The sequence below is a fragment of the Saccoglossus kowalevskii genome, chromosome 21 (assembly GCF_978046115.1).
Source record: "Saccoglossus kowalevskii chromosome 21, keSacKowa6.1, whole genome shotgun sequence".
NCBI classification, from domain to species: Eukaryota; Metazoa; Hemichordata; class Enteropneusta; family Harrimaniidae; genus Saccoglossus; species Saccoglossus kowalevskii.
This window is the reverse complement of record NC_140661.1, coordinates 7,988,236-8,013,030: the sequence shown is the minus strand read 5'-3', so window position 1 is coordinate 8,013,030 and position 24,795 is coordinate 7,988,236. Positions and strand designations below refer to the sequence as shown.

General features: G+C 42.0%; 1 protein-coding gene across 1 annotated transcript in view; it reads left to right on the top strand.

Moving 5' to 3' along the window:
- Nucleotides 1-24,795, top strand: part of LOC102808824 (uncharacterized) — a 53,079-nt gene that overhangs the window by 12,353 nt on the left and 15,931 nt on the right. The window contains exons 2-4 of the mRNA XM_085495431.1: nucleotides 6,143-6,256; nucleotides 6,695-6,814; nucleotides 18,678-18,814. Coding sequence (XP_085351557.1) covers nucleotides 6,143-6,256; nucleotides 6,695-6,814; nucleotides 18,678-18,814 — 371 coding nt within the window. The remainder of the gene's footprint in view (nucleotides 1-6,142; nucleotides 6,257-6,694; nucleotides 6,815-18,677; nucleotides 18,815-24,795) is intronic.

Below are 24,795 nucleotides of genomic sequence, written 5' to 3'. Positions count from 1 at the left end.
TCTATGGTTGAACAAGAGTGATGAACATATTCAAGTGGTACACCTGTCAAACTTCAGTGACACTGCTGGTAACACATCAACCTGGTGACACAATTTCATAACATACCTATATATAGCAGTTAAGGCCACACTGATTTAATTTTATGGATGACATCCTCTGGAGACCCCAAATCTAATGCGAGAGGGCGAAAAAAAAAAAAATCTGCCAAAAAAAAAAAATGATGCTAAAACCACAGGACTACTGAGCTGGTATAAAAATTACAAATTGAACTACAGAACACAGTGTATCATAAAAACAACAAGAAATAAATATATTAAATAAAGAAAAACATACTGTGTTGTATTGAAAAAAAAATTGAATTAAAAATGAACAATAAGTTTGTCAACAGCAACCTGGAAATTAACTTCTTTGACAGCTTTTAAAGTGACACTTCAGATAGACTAAGTGTAGACACAAATGCTCTAGAACTACATCAACTATGTAACAAATTATAAGAGGCTCGATATTAAAAAAAAAACGCCAACACAAATTTGGATGCAGAAAATTATGTACATGTATTTTCATGAAAATTTGTCATATGATCAAAATATTACTGACTGTGTGTGCAAGCAAATTATCCAAATCAGAAAATGAAATAAAAAATAATAAGAAACTTTTCTTCATCTCAAAAGCGGACTTCAGCCGAGGAACTTCCTCTGCTTTCGTTGCAGTTTTGTTGGCTTCAATGCGGACAAAGCTACATGTATCAAACTGACTTGTCGCCTGACTGATTTTTAGGCCACCATACGCCTCCACTCCTCTCCCATTTCTCTTATCATTGCAGAAGAAACGCAGGACAGCCACTCTGGACAATATGTCCTTATAGTTGTCTGGGCGAAACTCGCTTGCCGCTACCAATCTCTCGTATAGCTGTGTAAACGTCACATCTCCCTGGCCGACGTCAATTGCGTACCAGTCTACAACAATCCCTCCGTTTTTCCTTTGAACTTTTATGCTCACGTATTTTGGTGGCGTGGTCGTCATGTTGGAATTCCCGGCAACGCAATATGCATGTGCAGAAGGTCATTTACGACAAAATTGGCACGTTTTGAGGTAGTACAAAACGCGTTTTACGACAAGCCGGCGCTTTGCGACAATATGAGTCGGCAAGTTCTGGACAGAAAACCAATCTGTGGAGACTCGTTGTCGGAGATTTTGTTTTTGTTTTTGAGAACAGGTGAAAACTAATGCGCGTGCGGATGTCATCCATAAAATTAAGTCGGTGTGGCCTAATGTGTTAATTAAAACCAGGTGTTTCACCTCTGTCATACCATGGTACCATTTTATAATTGGTAATAGAACCACTAATAGCATATAATTATCAAGAGGAATCAACTGAGGAACTAAGGGAATGCCAAGTCAACTTAAATCAATAACATTTCTAAGTTGAAAGGGAAAAATTATCTTATTATTAATTTTGAGAGAACCATAACTTTTATTGGCGATTCGCTCCCCTGGGATTGCCCTTAAAATCACTTTTGTGTGTGTGTGTGTGTCTTTGTATGTGATTTCCAGTGTTTTCACGTATTATTATTTCTTCCGTGATTTTTTTGGCTTGGCCGATTTTGCCAAACTTGGCAGGTAGGTCACACCTTCACCCTAGTTATTAGGAAAAATTTGAAAAAAAATTTGGCCCATCATTTCTATAGCAACAGCAAAAAAACTGTTTTTCCTCCTACAAATTTAGGATAAAACACCTCAGACATAGCTCATTCTACTCAGCTTGTGTGTGGGCACAAAGTTACTATTTGAATTTTTGATATCTTTTTTCATTACCGAGAAATTTGACCCCAAAGTTGGAGTAACTGTTCACCAGGAATGGCTTTTTATCTCTTCTGTGATTTTTTTGGCTGGGCCGATTTGGTTCAAACTTGGCAGGCAAGTCCACTCTAAAATCTTAAAATAAATTCTGGCCCACCGTTTTAATACCTTCGCACCAAATGTATCTCACCCTACATTTATACGATTAAAAAGCATGGACGTAGCTCTTTCTACTCAGCTTGAGTGTGTGCATAAATTCACTGTTTCTTTTTATGTCTATTTTCATTGCAGAGAAAATTGACCTGAAAGTTTGGGTAACTTTTCACCAGTTACAGCTTTTTAACTCTTCTGTGATTTTTTTTTTGCTTGGCTGATTTTGCTCATACTTGACAGGCAAGTCGTACCGTCATTAATTAGAAAAAAAATTCCTGGCCCACCACTGCCATGGCAACCCCCAAAAAACTGATTTTTGAATACTTTTGCCCAAATGTATTACCTCCTACAAGTCTTGTCTTTAATATTTTTTGTGATAAGGTTTAGTTAGCATTACGGTATTTATAAATATTATTGTGGTATTGATAATCTTAATAAAACCGCATCATTTATCAATTATCTCTAGGACAAACAAGATACTTAATTGCCTTTCACCCAGATAGAACTGCCTGAGTTCTCCTCGATTGAAGACAGTGGAATGTAGGGCACTGACTGAGTGTTCTGCGATACATTAGCTGTTCCATGAAATTCAATCTAGCTTGCTTGTTTTTCCCTTAGATTCCATCTGGCCTGAAATCCCTTTTACAGATGTTCCAATGCTTTCAATTGAGACCAAGTGTGTTACTAATGCTTTCAATCTGATTCATGACCTTTTTTTGCTATTCACTGACAATAACTGCAGATATTTTAGGCATGGCTGACATAGTCATGTCATTTACCTGTTTATTACTCAATAAATATAATACATGCATATATAATACTCTTCTAAGAAAATTGCTTCAGTTCTAAAAAATAAAAGGTAGAAAATAATTCAGTCATGCATTTTGGTTAGTTGGTTAGTACAAAATGTACCCTTCACAAAGGGACATGATCACCCCTCCCCCACTAGGGCCCACTGTTAGTAGTTATTATTTTTCCAATGGTCTTCAACGCCTTCTACCACCAGCTCTGCCTCCTCTTGTTGCAGGCCTTCCCCTGGTTGCATGTCTACCCCTGGTTGCATGTCTTCCCCTGACTGCAGGTCCTCTTGGGGAGTTCCAACGCCTTGCAGCCTCATCTAGATCTGCTTGCTCAGTCTGTGTTTCTAAATGACAGTCTGGACTTCCTGTGGCAACATGATGGTACGGGAGAAAGCAATCCCTACAGAGGTATATTGCACATTCTCTGCACTGGAAACTACTAGAACGGTAGAATCCCCTGGGTGTACGTCTTTCCATCTTGATGCACCATCTACAACTAGCACCGCGCTTCACACCAGAACTGTGCACCAAATTATGGTGCTTATACGTATCAATGATAGGCTCATGATTTGGTACATGATGTTTACGGCTTGTAAACCCACCTACCAATGCCATACCGACTTCCAGCTGGAATATTTTATGGGACTTCTTTTGGTCTACCTTTTCTTTGTAGATAATCCATGCATTAGTTAGAGCAGTGTCAAGGAGGTAGAAGAACACATATTTCCACCATTTATGTGTCTGTCTTTGTGAGGTGTAGTAGGATCTTAGTTGATTGGCTCTATCCACACCACCCATATACATATTGTAGTCGTCAATAATTTGAGGAGCTGGCAGGGAATAGAGAATTTTTCTCCCCAGTTCCTGTGAACGTATCAGACGTACAACACGTTGGTTATCATCTCTGTAGCCTTCTTTACATGATGTCAGCAAGTTTACAAGGTTGGAATCTTTCCAGGTAATAGCCACTATTTGTCCCTTCTGCCGAGAAACAAACTGCCCTCTTTTCAAATCCTTTATTGTCTTGCTGTCAGGATTTCGCCTTGCATTGGTTCGGAGAGCATTGGGAAATCCAATCCTGTCCTGCCTGACACTGCCAATAACATAGGTTGCATGTTGTGTTAGGAGCTGTTCTACCATATTTACGCTGGTATAAAAGCTATCGGTATAAAGCACATGATGCTTCCCACTCACTAAACTCAACAACCTGGTGCAGACGTTCAGAGTCCTGGATGTATTTCTGGAGTCTGCCTCATGGCTGCCAGTGCTGGTCATAAATTCAATGTTGGTAATATAACCATTAACTGCATCTGCAAGGGCATAGGCTTTGAATCCCCTTGATTTTGGTTTCCCTTGTATGAACACAGTGGGGATACCACCATATTTCCCCCTGTAACCAATAATTGCCTCATCAATTGATATCTCTTTGTGCATGTTGTAACACTGCTGTGAAGTAGATAGCACTGCATCAAGTACAGGTTGAACTTTGTACATTGGCTGCAGGCTGCGTTGTTCTTTTCTTCTCCGTTCATCAACAATGTTAGCTGGATCCATGGTGGGGTTATTACAGTGGAAATACTGCAGTAACTTTTGATAGCGATTACGAGGCATAATGCCAGCAATATATTCATTTCGCAGGCTCTGGAACTTACTCCAGTAGTCTTCCATTGCTGGCTTGGGGTCCACACCCATCAGCACCATAGTACCAAGTAGTGCCCTTATTTCCTCATCACTGGTCTCTCTCCAGTATTTGTCATGCCCTTTCCTGTTAATTGACCATCTAGCATATCTATTTGTTTCCCTTTTCAATTTTTTTACCAGATGCTCTGGGAAAATCTTATAAAATGCATGAATGGGTCTGGACCTTCTTTCAAACTCAGTGGTGGCACCAGGTAGGTCACCAGTGAATGGCCTGACTCTCTGCTGTCTTAACCGACTTGTCCAACCATCCTCATCCTCGTCACTATCTGATTCACTGTCATCAGTGTCAGGGTACTTTTCTGGTTCTACATACGTGTCATGATCACCCCAGGTTGTTTCTATTAGGGTGACATGCTGATTTCTAACAATCCTGCGTGCTCTATCATTCAGTCCTCTGTCTGAATCTGATGGAGAGTAGTTGTCTTCCCCTGAAGTGGAGGGGAGAGAATCTGGCAGTGACTGAGCTGATGATGGGTAGTCATCATTATTCTCACTAGACAAGTAGGAGTCATCAGTGGTGCTGTCTCCATGTGATGGCTGGTAATCTTCATCACTGTCCTCACTGGATGATGCTTCATTATTATCAGTATCAAAAGCCAGTGCAAGTTCCATCATTCTTTGCCTTGCTTGCTGTCTTTTATTTCGTGCAGCAATCCTGGCCATTCTGACTTTACGAGCATAAGCACTAGGCCCTCTACAAAATTCATCCTCACTGGTATCAGTACTATGCTGGTATGGTGGCAGTGGTGATTCATTGCCCATACCAGCGTCAATTTCCCCTGAGTTATCTCCCTCTGTTTCTCCATGAGAATTATCTTCCCTGTACACAGGGTTTTCTGGAATACTTTTTGCCGCCTCCTCCTCATTGGAATTGTTAGGCCTTACCTCCTTATCCTGGGGATTGTCACTGCCACTAACCTCAATGTCCTCAGGAGAAGGCACATCTTCCCAGGCATCAAAGCGCACATGAGTCTTCCTTCTGACATCACCCCTTGTTCTACATTCCCCTGTAAGAATAGCATTTTCTCCATCAGTCAGACGTAATGCAGCCACTTCCCTCAAAGTCATGCCTCATGCACCCTAGAAAATACCAATAAAACTGGTATTATTGCCATGCTAATATTGCCATTGCCATGCTAATATTCATGCATTGAATTCACTTCATAGTATTGGAGCAGCCAGGCTAAAGTATCTGCAGTTACATGCCAGTTTTTTTACGAGCTACATTGAAAGCAGTGAAACTAAACACCAGCTAGATAGAACACAGTGGAAAAGATATAAAAATCCACACACTGTAAATTGAATGTGCTTCAATACTTATGTAATAAGATTGAACTTACTTGGATAAAACATCATTACAGTGAAAATCCACTAGGTTTCAGAGCCAAAAAATCTGTACTGTCGAGGCTGTATACACAGGCTGAATGCAGTTGGGAAGTAAGTTGAAGTGTACATGTATGTGTATCATATACAAGTGACACCAACAGCTGAATCAATAAATCAAGAGGCCTTGGGTTTCAAATTCGCCTATATTCAATCTGAGTCAGCTTTACATGGTGGAATTGCTTCCACTATCTTCAATCAAGCATATATTGACTGTCAACATGCAGGCATATCATCGAGTTCTACTGGGTTCCACCCAGAGTATAGAAGATTAATCTATCATGAATGTATTGTAACATTTCAGGTAATGACCGGTGACATGACAACGGAAAGAAGATGTGACTTCTGCCATACTGAAGATGATAACTTAGGAGAACTTTACGTCCATGGAAAATATGCTGCTCACTATAAGTGTATGGTACGGTAATATGGCCTATTTGTTTATGGTTTAGAATTGATTGGTGGGGTGATAAGTTTCTATATCCACAACTTTGTTCAATGTTCATCAGTATATTGAGATGTTTTACATGAAAAGTAACTTTTATTCAAGCATTTTTTGTGCTACAAAACATTAGTATTTATCGGGTATTAACGCTTACATACATGTTGTCAAGTCAAGTTAAAAGTACAAAGGGCTGACAAGATTTCAGAGATCAACATGTAAGACAGACGATATGATTTGAATGATGTTCCTTGTGACGTCTCTTGGTGTGTCGCGTTTTATTATATATGAATTAGAGTACATTCAACATGTTCACAACCGGCATATCACATGATTTCAATTATGAAATCATATGAATTTATAGTGGCAGACATTGAATACATTATACATGATTGTAATTTCTTGTTTTTACAGCTGTACTCTAGTGGATTGTACCAAGTAGACGAATCTGAACAGGATGACACTTTTGATGATTTTGGTGGCGGATTTGCAACTGGTTTAGTCATCAAAGAAATAAAAAGAGGGAAACGACTGGTAATTATAATTCTGAAACCATTTTTGTACATGTGTATTACAATATAATTTGTACATAATCAATAAATTGCCTTAGAACCTTATAAGGTTATCATGATATTATGCATTAGATTTATCATGTATTTGTTTAATAATAGTGTGTAGTATGCAGTGCACTGTTTAATAATAACAAGAAAACAACCTTTTTATAAAAATAGCCATGATAATTTAATAAAAATCCCAATTAAGGCACAGCTATATAGCCAACTACCACAGCTTCATAGCCAACTACCACAGCTGCATAGCCAACTGCCACAGCTGCATAGCTAACTACCACAGCTGCATAGCCAACTACCACAGCTGTATAGCCAACTACCACAGCTGTATAGCCAACTACCACAGCTGTATAGCCAATTATCACAGCTGTATAGCCAACTACCACAGCTGTATAGCCAACTGCCATAGCTGCATAGCCAACTGCCATAGCTGCATAGATAACTACCACAGCTGTATAGCCAACTTCCATAGCTGTATAGCCAACTGCCATAGCTGCATAGCCAACTGCCACAGCTGCATAGCCAACTTCCATAGCTGTATAGCCAACTGCCACAGCTGCATAGCCAACTTCCATAGCTGCATAGCCAACTGCCATAGCTGCATAGATAACTACCACAGCTGTATAGCCAACTGCCATAGCTGCATAGCCAACTACCACAGCTGTATAGCCAACTGCCATAGCTGCATAGCCAACTGCCATAGCTGCATAGCCAACTGCCATAGCTGCATAGCCAACTGCCATAGCTGCATAGCCAACTACCACAGCTGTATAGCTAACTACCACAGCTGTATAGCTAACTACCACAGCTGTATAGCCAACTACCACAGCTGTATAGCTAACTACCACAGCTGCATAGCCAACTGCCATAGCTGCATAGCCAACTGCCATAGCTGCGTAGTCAACTGCCACAGCTGTATAGCCAACTGCCATATCTGCATAGCCAACTGCCATATCTGCATAGCCAACTGCCATAGCTGCATAGCCAACTACCACAGCTGTATAGCTAACTACCACAGCTGTATAGCTAACTACCACAGCTGTATAGCTAACTACCACAGCTGCATAGCCAACTGCCATAGCTGCATAGCCAACTGCCATAGCTGCGTAGTCAACTGCCACAGCTGTATAGCCAACTGCCATAGCTGCATAGCCAACTGCCTTATCTGCATAGCCAACTGCCATAGCTGCATAGCCAACTATCACAGCTGCATAGCCAACTGCCATAGCTGCATAGCCAACTGCCATAGCTGTATAGCCAACTGCCATAGCTGCATAGCCAACTACCACAGCTGTATAGCTAACTACCACAGCTGTATAGCTAACTACCACAGCTGTATAGCCAACTACCACAGCTGTATAGCTAACTACCACAGCTGCATAGCCAACTGCCATAGCTGCATAGCCAACTGCCATAGCTGCGTAGTCAACTGCCACAGCTGTATAGCCAACTGCCATATCTGCATAGCCAACTGCCATATCTGCATAGCCAACTGCCATAGCTGCATAGCCAACTGCCATAGCTGCATAGCCAACTGCCTTATCTGCATAGCCAACTGCCATAGCTGCATAGCCAACTATCACAGCTGCATAGCCAACTGCCATAGCTGCGTAGTCAACTACCACAGCTGTATAGCCAACTATCACAGCTGTTTAGCCAACTACCACAGCGGCATAGCCAACTACCACAGCTGTATAGCCAACTGCCACAGCTGTATAGCTAACTACCGCAGCTGTATAGCCAACTGCCATAGCCGCATAGCCAAGTACCACAGCTGTATAGCCAACTACCACAGCTGTATAGCCAACTACCACAGCTGTATAGCAAACTGCCATAGCTGCATAGCCAACTACCACAGCGGCATAGCCAACTACCATATCTGCATAGATAACTGCCACAGCTGTATAGCCAACTACCACAGCTGTATAGCCAACTGCCATAGCTGTATAGCTAACTACCACAGCTGTATAGCCAACTACCACAGCTGTTTAGCCAACTACCACAGCGGCATAGCCAACTACCACAGCTGTATAGCCAACTGCCACAGCTGTATAGCTAACTACCGCAGCTGTATAGCCAACTGCCATAGCCGCATAGCCAAGTACCACAGCTGCATAGCCAACTACCACAGCTGTATAGCCAACTACCACAGCTGTATAGCCAACTACCACAGCTGTATAGCCAACTGCCATAGCTGCATAGCCAATTATCACAGCTGTATAGCCAACTTCCATAGCTGTATAGCCAACTGCCATAGCTGCATAGCCAACTGCCACAGCTGCATAGCCAACTTCCATAGCTGTATAGCCAACTGCCACAGCTGCATAGCCAACTTCCATAGCTGCATAGCCAACTGCCATAGCTGCATAGATAACTACCACAGCTGTATAGCCAACTGCCATAGCTGCATAGCCAACTACCACAGCTGTATAGCCAACTGCCATAGCTGCATAGCCAACTGCCATAGCTGCATAGCCAACTGCCATAGCTGCATAGCCAACTGCCATAGCTGCATAGCCAACTACCACAGCTGTATAGCTAACTACCACAGCTGTATAGCTAACTACCACAGCTGTATAGCCAACTACCACAGCTGTATAGCTAACTACCACAGCTGCATAGCCAACTGCCATAGCTGCATAGCCAACTGCCATAGCTGCGTAGTCAACTGCCACAGCTGTATAGCCAACTGCCATATCTGCATAGCCAACTGCCATATCTGCATAGCCAACTGCCATAGCTGCATAGCCAACTACCACAGCTGTATAGCTAACTACCACAGCTGTATAGCTAACTACCACAGCTGTATAGCTAACTACCACAGCTGCATAGCCAACTGCCATAGCTGCATAGCCAACTGCCATAGCTGCGTAGTCAACTGCCACAGCTGTATAGCCAACTGCCATAGCTGCATAGCCAACTGCCTTATCTGCATAGCCAACTGCCATAGCTGCATAGCCAACTATCACAGCTGCATAGCCAACTGCCATAGCTGCATAGCCAACTGCCATAGCTGTATAGCCAACTGCCATAGCTGCATAGCCAACTACCACAGCTGTATAGCTAACTACCACAGCTGTATAGCTAACTACCACAGCTGTATAGCCAACTACCACAGCTGTATAGCTAACTACCACAGCTGCATAGCCAACTGCCATAGCTGCATAGCCAACTGCCATAGCTGCGTAGTCAACTGCCACAGCTGTATAGCCAACTGCCATATCTGCATAGCCAACTGCCATATCTGCATAGCCAACTGCCATAGCTGCATAGCCAACTGCCATAGCTGCATAGCCAACTGCCTTATCTGCATAGCCAACTGCCATAGCTGCATAGCCAACTATCACAGCTGCATAGCCAACTGCCATAGCTGCGTAGTCAACTACCACAGCTGTATAGCAAACTGCCATAGCTGCATAGCCAACTACCACAGCGGCATAGCCAACTACCATATCTGCATAGATAACTGCCACAGCTGTATAGCCAACTACCACAGCTGTATAGCCAACTGCCATAGCTGTATAGCTAACTACCACAGCTGTATAGCCAACTACCACAGCTGTTTAGCCAACTACCACAGCGGCATAGCCAACTACCACAGCTGTATAGCCAACTGCCACAGCTGTATAGCTAACTACCGCATCTGTATAGCCAACTGCCATAGCCGCATAGCCAAGTACCACAGCTGCATAGCCAACTACCACAGCTGTATAGCCAACTACCACAGCTGTATAGCCAACTACCACAGCTGTATAGCCAACTGCCATAGCCGCATAGCCAAGTACCACAGCTGCATAGCCAACTACCACAGCTGTATAGCCAACTACCACAGCTGTATAGCCAACTACCACAGCTGTATAGCCAACTACCACAGCTGTATAGCCATCTACCACAGCTGTATAGCCAACTACCGCAGCTGTATAGCCAACTGCCATAGCCGCATAGCCAAGTACCACAGCGGCATAGCCAACTACCACAGCTGCATAGCCAACTACCACAGCTGTATAGCTAACTACCACAGCTGTATAGCCAACTGCCATAGCTGCATAGCCAACTACCACAGCGGCATAGCCAACTACCATATCTGCATAGATAACTACCACAGCTGTATAGCCAACTACCACAGCTGTATAGCCAACTGCCATAGCTGTATAGCTAACTACCACAGCTGTATAGCCAACTACCACAGCTGTATAGCTAACTACCACAGCTGTATAGCAAACTACCACAGCTGTATAGCTAACTACCACAGCTGTATAGCAAACTGCCATAGCCGCATAGCCAAGTACCACAGCGGCATAGCCAACTACCACAGCTGCATAGCCAACTACCACAGCTGTATAGCTAACTACCACAGCTGTATAGCCAACTGCCATAGCTGCATAGCCAACTACCACAGCGGCATAGCCAACTACCATATCTGCATAGATAACTACCACAGCTGTATAGCCAACTACCACAGCTGTATAGCCAACTGCCATAGCTGTATAGCTAACTACCACAGCTGTATAGCCAACTACCACAGCTGTATAGCTAACTACCACAGCTGCATAGCCAACTACCACAGCTGTATAGCTAACTACCACAGCTGTATAGCAAACTGCCATAGCTGCATAGCCAACTACCACAGCGGCATAGCCAACTACCATATCTGCATAGATAACTACCACAGCTGTATAGCCAACTACCACAGCTGTATAGCCAACTGCCATAGCTGTATAGCTAACTACCACAGCTGTATAGCCAACTACCACAGCTGTTTAGCCAACTACCACAGCGGCATAGCCAACTACCACAGCTGTATAGCCAACTGCCACAGCTGTATAGCTAACTACCGCAGCTGTATAGCCAACTGCCATAGCCGCATAGCCAACTACCACAGCTGTATAGCCAACTACCACAGCTGTATAGCCAACTACCACAGCTGTATAGCCAACTGCCATAGCCGCATAGCCAAGTACCACAGCGGCATAGCCAACTACCACAGCTGCATAGCCAACTACCACAGCTGTATAGCTAACTACCACAGCTGTATAGCCAACTGCCATAGCCGCATAGCCAAGTACCACAGCTGCATAGCCAACTACCACAGCTGTATAGCCAACTACCACAGCTGTATAGCCAACTACCACAGCTGTATAGCTAACTACCACAGCTGTATAGCTAACTGCCATAGCCGCATAGCCAAGTACCACAGCTGCATAGCCAACTACCACAGCTATATAGCCAACTACCACAGCTGCATAGCCAACTACCACAACTGTATAGCCAACTACCACAGCTGTATAGCCAACTGCCATAGCCGCATAGCCAAGTACCACAGCGGCATAGCCAACTACCACAGCTGTATAGCCAACTGCCACAGCGGCATAGCCAACTACCACAGCTGCATAGCCAACTACCACAGCGGCATAGCCAACTACCACAGCTGCATAGCCAACTACCACAGCGGCATAGTCAACTGCCATAGCTGCATAGCCAACTACCACAGCTGTATAGCCAACTACCACAGCTGTATAGCCAACTGCCACAGCAGCATAGCCAACTACCACAGCTGCATAGCCAACTACCACAGCGACATAGCCAACTACCACAGCGGCATAGCCAACTACCACAGCTGCATAGCCAACTACCACAGCGGCATATCCAACTACCACAGCTGTATAGCCAACTGCCACAGCGGCATAGCCAACTGCCATAGCCGCATAGCCAAGTACCACAGCTGCATAGCCAACTACCACAGCTGTATAGCCAACTACCACAGCTGTATAGCCAACTACCACAGCTGTATAGCTAACTACCACAGCTGTATAGCCAACTGCCATAGCCACATAGCCAACTACCACAGCTGTATAGCCAACTACCACAGCTGTATAGCCAACTACCACAGCTGTATAGCCAACTACCACAGCTGTATAGCCAACTACCACAGCTGTATAGCCAACTGCCATAGCCGCATAGCCAAGTACCACAGCTGCATAGCCAACTACCACAGCTGTATAGCCAACTACCACAGCTGCATAGCCAACTACCACAGCTGCATAGCCAACTACCACAGCTGTATAGCCAACTACCACAGCTGTATAGCCAACTGCCACAGCGGCATAGCCAACTACCACAGCTGCATAGCCAACTACCACAGCTGTATAGCCAACTACCACAGCTGTATAGCCAACTACCACAGCTATATAGCCAACTACCATAGCTGTATAGCCAACTACCATAGCTGCATAGCCAACTACCACAGCTGCATAGCCAACTACCACAGCGGCATAGCCAACTACCACAGCTGCATAGCCAACTACCACAGCGGCATAGCCAACTACCACAGCTGTATAGCCAACTGCCACAGTGGCATAGCCAACTACCACAGCTGCATAGCCAACTACCACAGCGGCATAGCCAACTACCACAGCTGCATAGCCAACTACCACAGCGGCATAGCCAACTACCACAGCGGCATAGCCAACTACCACAGCTGTATAGCCAACTGCCATAGCCGCATAGCCAACTACCACAGCTGTATAGCCAAGTACCACAGCGGCATAGCCAACTACCACAGCTGCATAGCCAACTACCACAGCGGCATAGCCAACTACCACAGCTGCATAGCCAACTACCATATCTGCATAGCCAACTGCTATATTTGCATAGCCAACTACCATATCTGCATAGCCAACTGCTATATCTGCATAGCCAACTGCCATATCTGCATAGCCAACTGCCATATCTGCATAGCCAACTGCCATATCTGCATAGCCAAGTACCACAGCGGCATAGCCAACTACCACAGCTGTATAGCCAACTACCACAGCTGTATAGCCAACTGCCACAGCAGCATAGCCAACTACCACAGCTGTATAGCCAACTACCACAGCGGCATAGCCAACTACCACAGCTGTATAGCCAACTACCACAGCTGTATAGCCAACAACCACAGCGGCATAGCCAACTACCACAGCGGCATAGCCAAGTACCACAGCGGCATAGCCAACTGCCACAGCTGCATAGCCAACTACCACAGCGACATAGCCAACTACTACAGCGGCATAGCCAACTACCACAGCTGCATAGCCAACTACCACAGCTGTATAGCTAACTACCACAGCTGTATAGCCAACTGCCATAGCCACATAGCCAACTACCACAGCTGTATAGCCAACTACCACAGCTGTATAGCCAACTACCACAGCTGTATAGCCAACTACCACAGCTGTATAGCCAACTACCACAGCTGTATAGCCAACTGCCATAGCCGCATAGCCAAGTACCACAGCTGCATAGCCAACTACCACAGCTGTATAGCCAACTACCACAGCTGCATAGCCAACTACCACAGCTGCATAGCCAACTACCACAGCTGTATAGCCAACTACCACAGCTGTATAGCCAACTGCCACAGCGGCATAGCCAACTACCACAGCTGCATAGCCAACTACCACAGCTGTATAGCCAACTACCACAGCTGTATAGCCAACTACCACAGCTATATAGCCAACTACCATAGCTGTATAGCCAACTACCATAGCTGCATAGCCAACTACCACAGCTGCATAGCCAACTACCACAGCTGTATAGCTAACTACCGCAGCTGTATAGCCAACTACCACAGCTATATAGCCAACTACCATAGCTGTATAGCCAACTACCATAGCTGCATAGCCAACTACCACAGCTGTATAGCTAACTACCGCAGCTGTATAGCCAACTACCACAGCTATATAGCCAACTACCACAGCTATATAGCCAACTGCCATAGCTATATAGCCAACTGCCATAGCTGCATAGCCAACTACCATAGCTGCATAGCCAACTACCACAGCTATATAGCCAACTGCCATAGCTGTATAGCCAACTACCATAGCTGCATAGCCAACTACCATAGCTGCATAGCCAACTACCACAGCTGCATAGCCAACTACCACAGCTGTATAGCCAACTACCACAGCTGTATAGCCAACTACCACAGCTATATAGCCAACTACCATAGCTGTATAGCCAACTACCATAGCTGCATAGCCAACTACCACAGCGGCATAGCCAACTACCACAGCTGCATAGCCAACTACCACAGCGGCATAGCCAACTACCACAGCTGTATAGCCAACTGCCACAGTGGCATAGCCAACTACCACAGCTGCATAGCCAACTACCACAGCGGCATAGCCAACTACCACAGCTGCATAGCCAACTACCACAGCGGCATAGCCAACTACCACAGCGGCATAGCCAACTACCACAGCTGTATAGCCAACTGCCATAGCCGCATAGCAAACTACCACAGCTGTATAGCCAAGTACCACAGCGGCATAGCCAACTACCACAGCTGCATAGCCAACTACCACAGCGGCATAGCCAACTACCACAGCTGCATAGCCAACTACCATATCTGCATAGCCAACTGCTATATTTGCATAGCCAACTACCATATCTGCATAGCCAACTGCTATATCTGCATAGCCAACTGCCATATCTGCATAGCCAACTGCCATATCTGCATAGCCAACTGCCATATCTGCATAGCCAAGTACCACAGCGGCATAGCCAACTACCACAGCTGTATAGCCAACTACCACAGCTGTATAGCCAACTGCCACAGCAGCATAGCCAACTACCACAGCTGTATAGCCAACTACCACAGCGGCATAGCCAACTACCACAGCTGTATAGCCAACTACCACAGCTGTATAGCCAACAACCACAGCGGCATAGCCAACTACCACAGCGGCATAGCCAAGTACCACAGCGGCATAGCCAACTACCACAGCTGCATAGCCAACTACCACAGCGGCATAGCCAACTACCACAGCTGCATAGCCAATTACCATATCTGCATAGCCAACTGCTATATTTGCATAGCCAACTGCCATATCTGCATACCGAACTGCCATATCTGCATAGCCAACTACCATATCTGCATAGCCAACTGCCATATCTGCATAGCCAACTGCCATATCTGCATAGCCAACTGCCATATCTGCATAGCCAACTGCCATATCTGCATAGCCAACTGCCATATCTGCATAGCCAATTGCCATATCTGCATAACCAACTGCCATATCTGCATAGCCAACTGCCATATCTGCATAGCCAACTGCTATATCTGCATTGCCAACTGCTATATTTGCACAGCCAACTGCCATATCTGCATAGCCAACTGCCATATCTGCATAGCCAACTGCAATATCTGCATAGCCAACTGCCATATCTGCATAGCCAACTGCTATATCTGCATAGCCAACTGCTATATTTGCATAGCCAACTGCCATATCTGCATAGCCAACTGCCATATCTGGATAGCCAACTGCCATATCTGCATAGCCAACTGCCATATCTGCATAGATAACTGCCATATCTGCATAGCCAACTGCTATATCTGCATAGCCAACTGCTATATCTGCATAGCCAACTGCTATATCTGCATAGCCAACTGCCATATCTGCATAGCCAACTGCCATATCTGCATAGCCAACTGCTATATCTGCATAGCCAACTGCTATATCTGCATAACCAACTGCCATATCTGCATAGCCAACTGCCATATCTGCATAGCCAACTGCTATATCTGCATAACCAACTGCCATATCTGCATAGCCAATTGCCATATCTGCATAACCAACTGCCATATTTGCATAGCCAACTGCCATATCTGCATAACCAACTGCCATATTTGCATAGCCAATTGCCATATCTGCATAGCCAACTGCTATATTTGCATAGCCAACTGCCATATCTGCATAACCAACTGCCATATCTGCATAGCCAACTGCCATATCTGCATAGCCAACTTCTATATCTGCATAGCCAACTGCCATATCTGCATAGCCAACTGCCATATCTGCATAGCCAACTGCCATATCTACATAGCCAACTGCCATATCTGCATAGATAACTGCCATATCTGCATAGATAACTGCCATATCTGCATAGATAACTGCCATATCTACATAGCCAACTGCCATATCTGCATAGATAACTGCCATATCTGCATAGCCAACTGCTATATCTGCATAGATAACTGCCATATCTGCATAGCCAACTGCCATATCTGCATAGATAACTGCCATATCTGCATAGCCAACTGCCATATCTGCATAGCCAACTGCCATATCTGCATAGCCAACTGCCATATCTGCATAGCCAACTGCCATATCTGCATAGCCAACTGCCATATCTGCATAGCCAACTGCCATATCTGCATAGCCAACTGCCATATCTGCATAGCCAACTGCCATATCTGCATAGCCAACTGCTATATCTGCATAGATAACTGCCATATCTGCATAGATAACTGCCATATCTGCATAGCCAACTGCTATATCTGCATAGATAACTGCCATATCTGCATAGCCAACTGCCATATCTGCATAGCCAGCTGCCATATCTGCATAGCCATCTGCCATATCTGCATAGCCAACTGCCATATCTGCATAGCCAACTGCCATATCTGCATAGCCAACTGCCATATCTGCATAGCCAACTGCTATATTTGCATAACCAACTGCTATATCTGCATAGCCAACTGCCATATCTGCATAGCCAACTGCTATATCTGCATAGCCAACTGCCATATCTGCATAACCAAGTGCCATATTTGCATAGCCAACTGCCATATCTGCATAACCAACTGTCATATTTGCATAGCCAATTGCCATATCTGCATAACCAACTGCCATATCTGCATAGCCAACTGCCATATCTGCATAGCCAACTGCTATATTTGCATAACCAACTGCTATATCTGCATAGCCAACTGCCATATCTGCATAGCCAATTGCCATATCTGCATAACCAACTGCCATATCTGCATAGCCAACTGCCATATCTGCATAGCCAACTGCTATATTTGCATAACCAACTGGCATATCTGCATAGCCAATTGCCATATCTGCATAACCAACTGCTATATCTGCATAGCCAACTGCCATATCTGCATAGCCAACTGCCATATCTGCATAGCCAACTGCCATATCTGCATAGCCAACTGCCATATCTGCATAGCCAGCTGCCATATCTGCATAGCCATCTGCCATATCTGCATAGCCAACTGCCATATCTGCATAGCCAACTGCCATATCTGCATAGCCAACTGCCATATCTGCATAGCCAACTGCTATATTTGCATAACCAACTGCTATATCTGCATAGCCAACTGCCATATCTGCATAGCCAACTGCTATATCTGCATAGCCAACTGCCATATCTGCATAACCAACTGCCATATTTGCATAGCCAACTGCCATATCTGCATAACCAACTGTCATATTTGCATAGCCAATTGCCATATCTGCATAACCAACTGCCATATCTGCATAGCCAACTGCCATATCTGCATAGCCAACTGCTATATTTGCATAACCAACTGCTATATCTGCATAGCCAACTGCCATATCTGCATAGCCAATTGCCATACCTGCATAACCAACTGCCATATCTGCATAGCCAACTGCCATATCTGCATAGCCAACTGCTATATTTGCATAACCAACTGGCATATCTGCATAGCCAATTGCCATATCTGCATAACCAACTGCTATATCTGCATAGCCAACTGCCATATCTGCATAGCCAACTGCCATATCTGCATAGCCAACTGCCATATCTGCATAGCCAACTGCCATATCTGCATAGCCAACTGCCATATCTGCATAGCCAACTGCCATATCTGCATAGCCAACTGCCATATCTGCATAGTTAGCTGCCATATCTGCATAGCCAGCTGCCATATCTGCATAGCCAACTGCCATATCTGCATAGTTAGCTGCAGTAAATCTACAAAATAATTCTCTACATGTACTTACACATGTACTACCAATATTTAATTTCAGAAATGTGGATATTCTGGTTGTACGAAAAAAGGTGCTACAGTTGGATGTGAATCTGCATGGTGTAGACATACATACCACTATGTCTGTGCCAAAAAGGATTGTGGGAAATTTAAAAGAATTTATGATTCCGAAAGCAGGTATAGTATTATATAAAATATTTGAAGGGAATACATATATCTACATGTCATGTTAGCACAGTGTTCTCCCAGCACAGTGCTTTGTTTTACTGCCATACTGGTCTAACTCTGCTAAAGTCATTATCCTGACTATCACAGTGCTTTGTTTTACTACCACACTGGTCTGACTCTACACAGTCATTATCCTGACTATCACAGTATCATTTCCACTGTGCCAATGCTGACTTTATAAATCAAATTGATATGTTTCTGAAAACTTGGGTACAGTTGTAACATTCTCCAAGCAATAACAATTTGGTAGATGAATAATTGTGTGCATTGTGTATTTGAGTGGGTTAAACACCTCAATTTCTGTTTGCAACAATTATGCAAATTAGTTTGTGAATTTTCATCACTACCGTAAAAATCATATTTGAGGCCGCAGCCCTAACTTGAGACATTGTTTCATGTTGAATTGACAAGTTTTGATCCCAGGAAAAAGCCTGCAATATAAGCCGCACCCCAAACTTTCACAAACCAAACAGCCACCACATATTTCAGAAAAAGATGTACCATTTAATTTTTAATTAAGGCATAGTTTTTCGAACATTTCAATGATTCCTGACGCTTAGATTAGAGTCTAATTTAGGTTTTCCGTAGTCATTGATGCTTATTCCAGAGTACAGGTTTTTTGTGGGTTGCTTGAATGGGTAAACTGTGCGTTTCGACAATGAGCTGTTATTATCGTCAAAAGTGTTAAATTCTTCTTCAATGCTCAGCTTATCTTTCGAAAACAATTTCTTGATTTTCCCATCAAAATCAAAGCCAAGCGATTGCACTACAACAACGGTGAATCTCTTCCGGGTTTCATTTACCATGACGTCGCTGAACTACATTAACATATTTAAATGAGCTATGGTAATTTAATCACGTTGGCACCATCCAGTGCTTCGATTGGTTAATTAGCGACTTGACCTATCAGGTCAAAAAGTCACTAAAAATGTTTGAACGAACATGGCGGATATCGTATCGGATCGAGCATTTATATGTGACTGAAATCATTCGCTTGCGGTGAAACTAAGTTGAATTTTCACAACAATTTAACGAATTTATTTTCTGTACATTATTGTAATCACTACTGAGTAATAATCAGCAAATTTGGTTATGTAGGGATACCTGTATTCCCTGAAATATTTTTAATTACATTATTACATGTATCACACATGTACATCAATCCAAAAGCTATGGTGCATAAATGTTTTTATCACATGTATCAGGCAGTACCAGTGACATAATGCCATGTAATATTTTTATCACATGTATCAGGTAGTACCAGTGACATAATGCCATGTAATATATTTATCACATGTATCAGGCAGTACCAGTGACATAATACCATGTAATATTTTTATCACATGTATCAGGTAGTACCAGTGACATAATGCCATGTAATATATTTATCACATGTATCAGGTAGTACCAGTGACATAATGCCATGTAATATTTTTATCACATGTATCAGGTAGTACCAGTGACATAATGCCATGTAATATATTTATCACATGTATCAGGTAGTACCAGTGACATAATGCCATGTAATATTTTTATCACATGTATCAGGTAGTACCAGTGACATAATGCCATGTAATATATTTATCACATGTATCAGGTAGTACCAGTGACATAATGCCATGTAATATATTTATCACATGTATCAGGTAGTACCAGTGACATAATGCCATGTAATATTTTTATCACATGTATCAGGTAGTACCAGTGACATAATGCCATGTAATATATTTATCACATGTATCAGGTAGTACCAGTGACATAATGCCATGTAATATTTTTATCACATGTATCAGGTAGTACCAGTGACATAATACCATGTAATTTTTTTATCACAAGTATCAGGTAGTACCAGTGACATAATGCCATGTAATTTTTTTATCACATGTATCAGGTAGTACCAGTGACATAATGCCATGTAATATATTTATCACATGTATCAGGTAGTACCAGTGACATAATGCCATGTAATTTTTTTATCACATGTATCAGGTAGTACCAGTGACATAATGCCATGTAATATATTTATCACATGTATCAGGCAGTACCAGTGACATAATGCCATGTAATATATTTATCACATGTGTCAGGTAGTACCAGTGACATAATGCCATGTAATATATTTATCACATGTATCAGGCAGTACCAGTGACATAATGCCATGTAATATTTTTATCACATGTATCAGGTAGTACCAGTGACATAATGCCATGTAATATTTTTATCACATGTATCAGGTAGTACCAGTGACATAATGCCATGTAATATATTTAACACATGTATCAGGTAGTACCAGTGACATAATGCCATGTAATATATTTATCACATGTATCAGGTAGTACCAGTGACATAATGCCATGTAATATATTTATCACATGTATCAGGTAGTACCAGTGACATAATGCCATGTAATATTTTTATCACATGTATCAGGTAGTACCAGTGACATAATGCCATGTAATATTTTTATAACATGTATCAGGTAGTACCAGTGACATAATGCCATGTAATATATTTAACACATGTATCAGGTAGTACCAGTGACATAATGCCATGTAATATATTTATCACATGTATCAGGTAGTACCAGTGACATAATGCCATGTAATATATTTATCACATGTATCAGGTAGTACCAGTGACATAATGGCATGTAATATTTTTATCACATGTATCAGGTAGTACCAGTGACATAATGCCATGTAATATATTTATCACATGTATCAGGTAGTACCAGTGACATAATGCCATGTAATATTTTTATCACATGTATCAGGTAGTACCAGTGACATAATGCCATGTAATATTTTTATCACATGTATCAGGTAGTACCAGTGACATAATGCCATGTAATATTTTTATCACATGTATCAGGTAGTACCAGTGACATAATGCCATGTAATATTTTTATCACATGTATCAGGTAGTACCAGTGACATAATGCCATGTAATATATTTATCACATGTATCAGGTAGTACCAGTGACATAATGCCATGTAATATATTTATCACATGTATCAGGTAGTACCAGTGACATAATGCCATGTAATATTTTTATCACATGTATCAGGTAGTACCAGTGACATAATGCCATGTAATATATTTATCACATGTATCAGGTAGTACCAGTGACATAATGCCATGTAATATTTTTATCACATGTATCAGGCAGTACCAGTGACATAATGCCATGTAATATTTTTATCACATGTATCAGGTAGTACCAGTGACATAATGCCATGTAATATTTTTATTACATGTATCAGGTAGTACCAGTGACATAATGCCATGTAATATATTTAACACATGTATCAGGTAGTACCAGTGACATAATGCCATGTAATATTTTTATCACATGTATCAGGTAGTACCAGTGACATAATGCCATGTAATATATTTATCACATGTATCAGGTAGTACCAGTGACATAATGCCATGTAATTTTTTTATCACATGTATCAGGTAGTACCAGTGACATAATGCCATGTAATATTTTTATCACATGTATCAGGTAGTACCAGTGACATAATGCCATGTAATACATTTATCACATGTATCAGGTAGTACCAGTGACATAATGCCATGTAATATTTTTATCACATGTATCAGGTAGTACCAGTGACATAATGCCATGTAATATTTTTATCACATGTATCAGGTAGTACCAGTGACATAATGCCATGTAATATTGTTATCACATGTATCAGGTAGTACCAGTGACATAATGCCATGTAATATTTTTATCACATGTATCAGGTAGTACCAGTGACATAATGCCATGTAATATATTTATCACATGTATCAGGTAGTACCAGTGACATAATGCCATGTAATATATTTAACACATGTATCAGGTAGTACCAGTGACATAATGCCATGTAATATATTTATCACATGTATCAGGTAGTACCAGTGACATAATGCCATGTAATATATTTATCACATGTATCAGGTAGTTCCAGTGACATAATGCCATGTAATATATTTATCACATGTATCAGGTAGTACCAGTGACATAATGCCATGTAATATTTTTATCACATGTATCAGGCAGTACCAGTGACATAATGCCATGTAATATATTTATCACATGTATCAGGTAGTACCAGTGACATAATGCCATGTAATTTTTTTTATCACATGTATCAGGTAGTACCAGTGACATAATGCCATGTAATATTTTTATCACATGTATCAGGTAGTACCAGTGACATAATGCCATGTAATATTTTTATCACATGTATCAGGTAGTACCAGTGACATAATGCCATGTAATATATTTATCACATGTATCAGGTAGTACCAGTGACATAATGCCATGTAATATATTTAACACATGTATCAGGTAGTACCAGTGACATAATGCCATGTAATATATTTATCACATGTATCAGGTAGTACCAGTGACATAATGCCATGTAATATATTTATCACATGTATCAGGTAGTTCCAGTGACATAATGCCATGTAATACATTTATCACATGTATCAGGTAGTACCAGTGACATAATGCCATGTAATACATTTATCACATGTATCAGGTAGTACCAGTGACATAATGCCATGTAATACATTTATCACATGTATCAGGTAGTAGCAGTGACATAATGCCATGTAATATATTTATCACATGTATCAGGTAGTACCAGTGACATAATGCCATGTAATATTTTTATCACATGTATCAGGTAGTACCAGTGACATAATGCCATGTAATATATTTATCACATGTATCAGGTAGTACCAGTGACATAATGCCATGTAATACATTTATCACATGTATCAGGTAGTACCAGTGACATAATGCCATGTAATATTTTTCCATATTACACCCTTGAGCGTCAATTCTGTCTTTCACACAATTTGCGATTTTAATTTTACCAACTAGTCTTCTAAAATACCAAAACATAGCTCATTTATTAACTAAAAAAAATATTTTCACAAAAACTGAAATGATTAATCTAGGTACTGCTAGTTTATGCATTCACTGATCTGCATTTTCAGTTTAAATGACATTTGAAAATTTTGCATTTCAAATTTTTCCAATCTACATGGCAACGTGCAGGATTTATGTTTCTATAGCAATGTACATTGTCGATTTCAAACATTAATAACTGACCACAGCGCAAGTTCAAAGAATGCAGTTGCTATATGCAAATAAATTGAACGTATCGTAAAAACTCCAAAATTTCGACCCCTCTAAAAATTCGGTCACCTGATTATTTGCTGGGTTTCGGCATTTTTTTTTACCTCCAAATTTTCGTCTACGCTAAAAATTGCCTACTCATTCTTATTCGAAAATTGCGACCAGTTTTGGTTTTCCCTCAAACGAAAAAAAAAAACGATGTGAGTGTCCAAACGGAACTTTCCCCGAAGGCATGAATCCGGGTTTCTGATTGACTGAGAGATTTTTATTTTATTGGTAACGAAAGTATATTCCAAACAAAGTTTCAAATAAAAACAAACACAACACACATCTTCTACATAGAAGCAAATGATCATAGTTGCAAAATCCGGTCATGCTGCGTTTTCGAATTGTTGATTATTACTCAGTAGTGATTATAATAATGTACACAAAATAAATTCGTTGAATTGTTATGAAATACAAATAAAAGTCAACTTAGTTTCATCGTAAGCGAATGATTCCGGTCTCATATAAAGGTCTCATGCCACTAATTAACCATTGGCTGCTCGTAGCCCTAAATTTAAATGCCTTGCAAGAACCAATGACATTTTTTAAATATTTTTTTTCTCAGGTGCTCCCTGTTTGAGAGCGTAATCACCTGGGTCAGAGGTGAGACCAACATGTGGTCTTTTGTTTACTACTTAGCGGCTGTGTACCTGTGGGTTTATCCTGTGTGTATTTGGATGTTCTAATCTTGGTGTTTTTCCAGTGATTTCTCTTGGTGCAATCCAAATACAGTAGGTGTGTC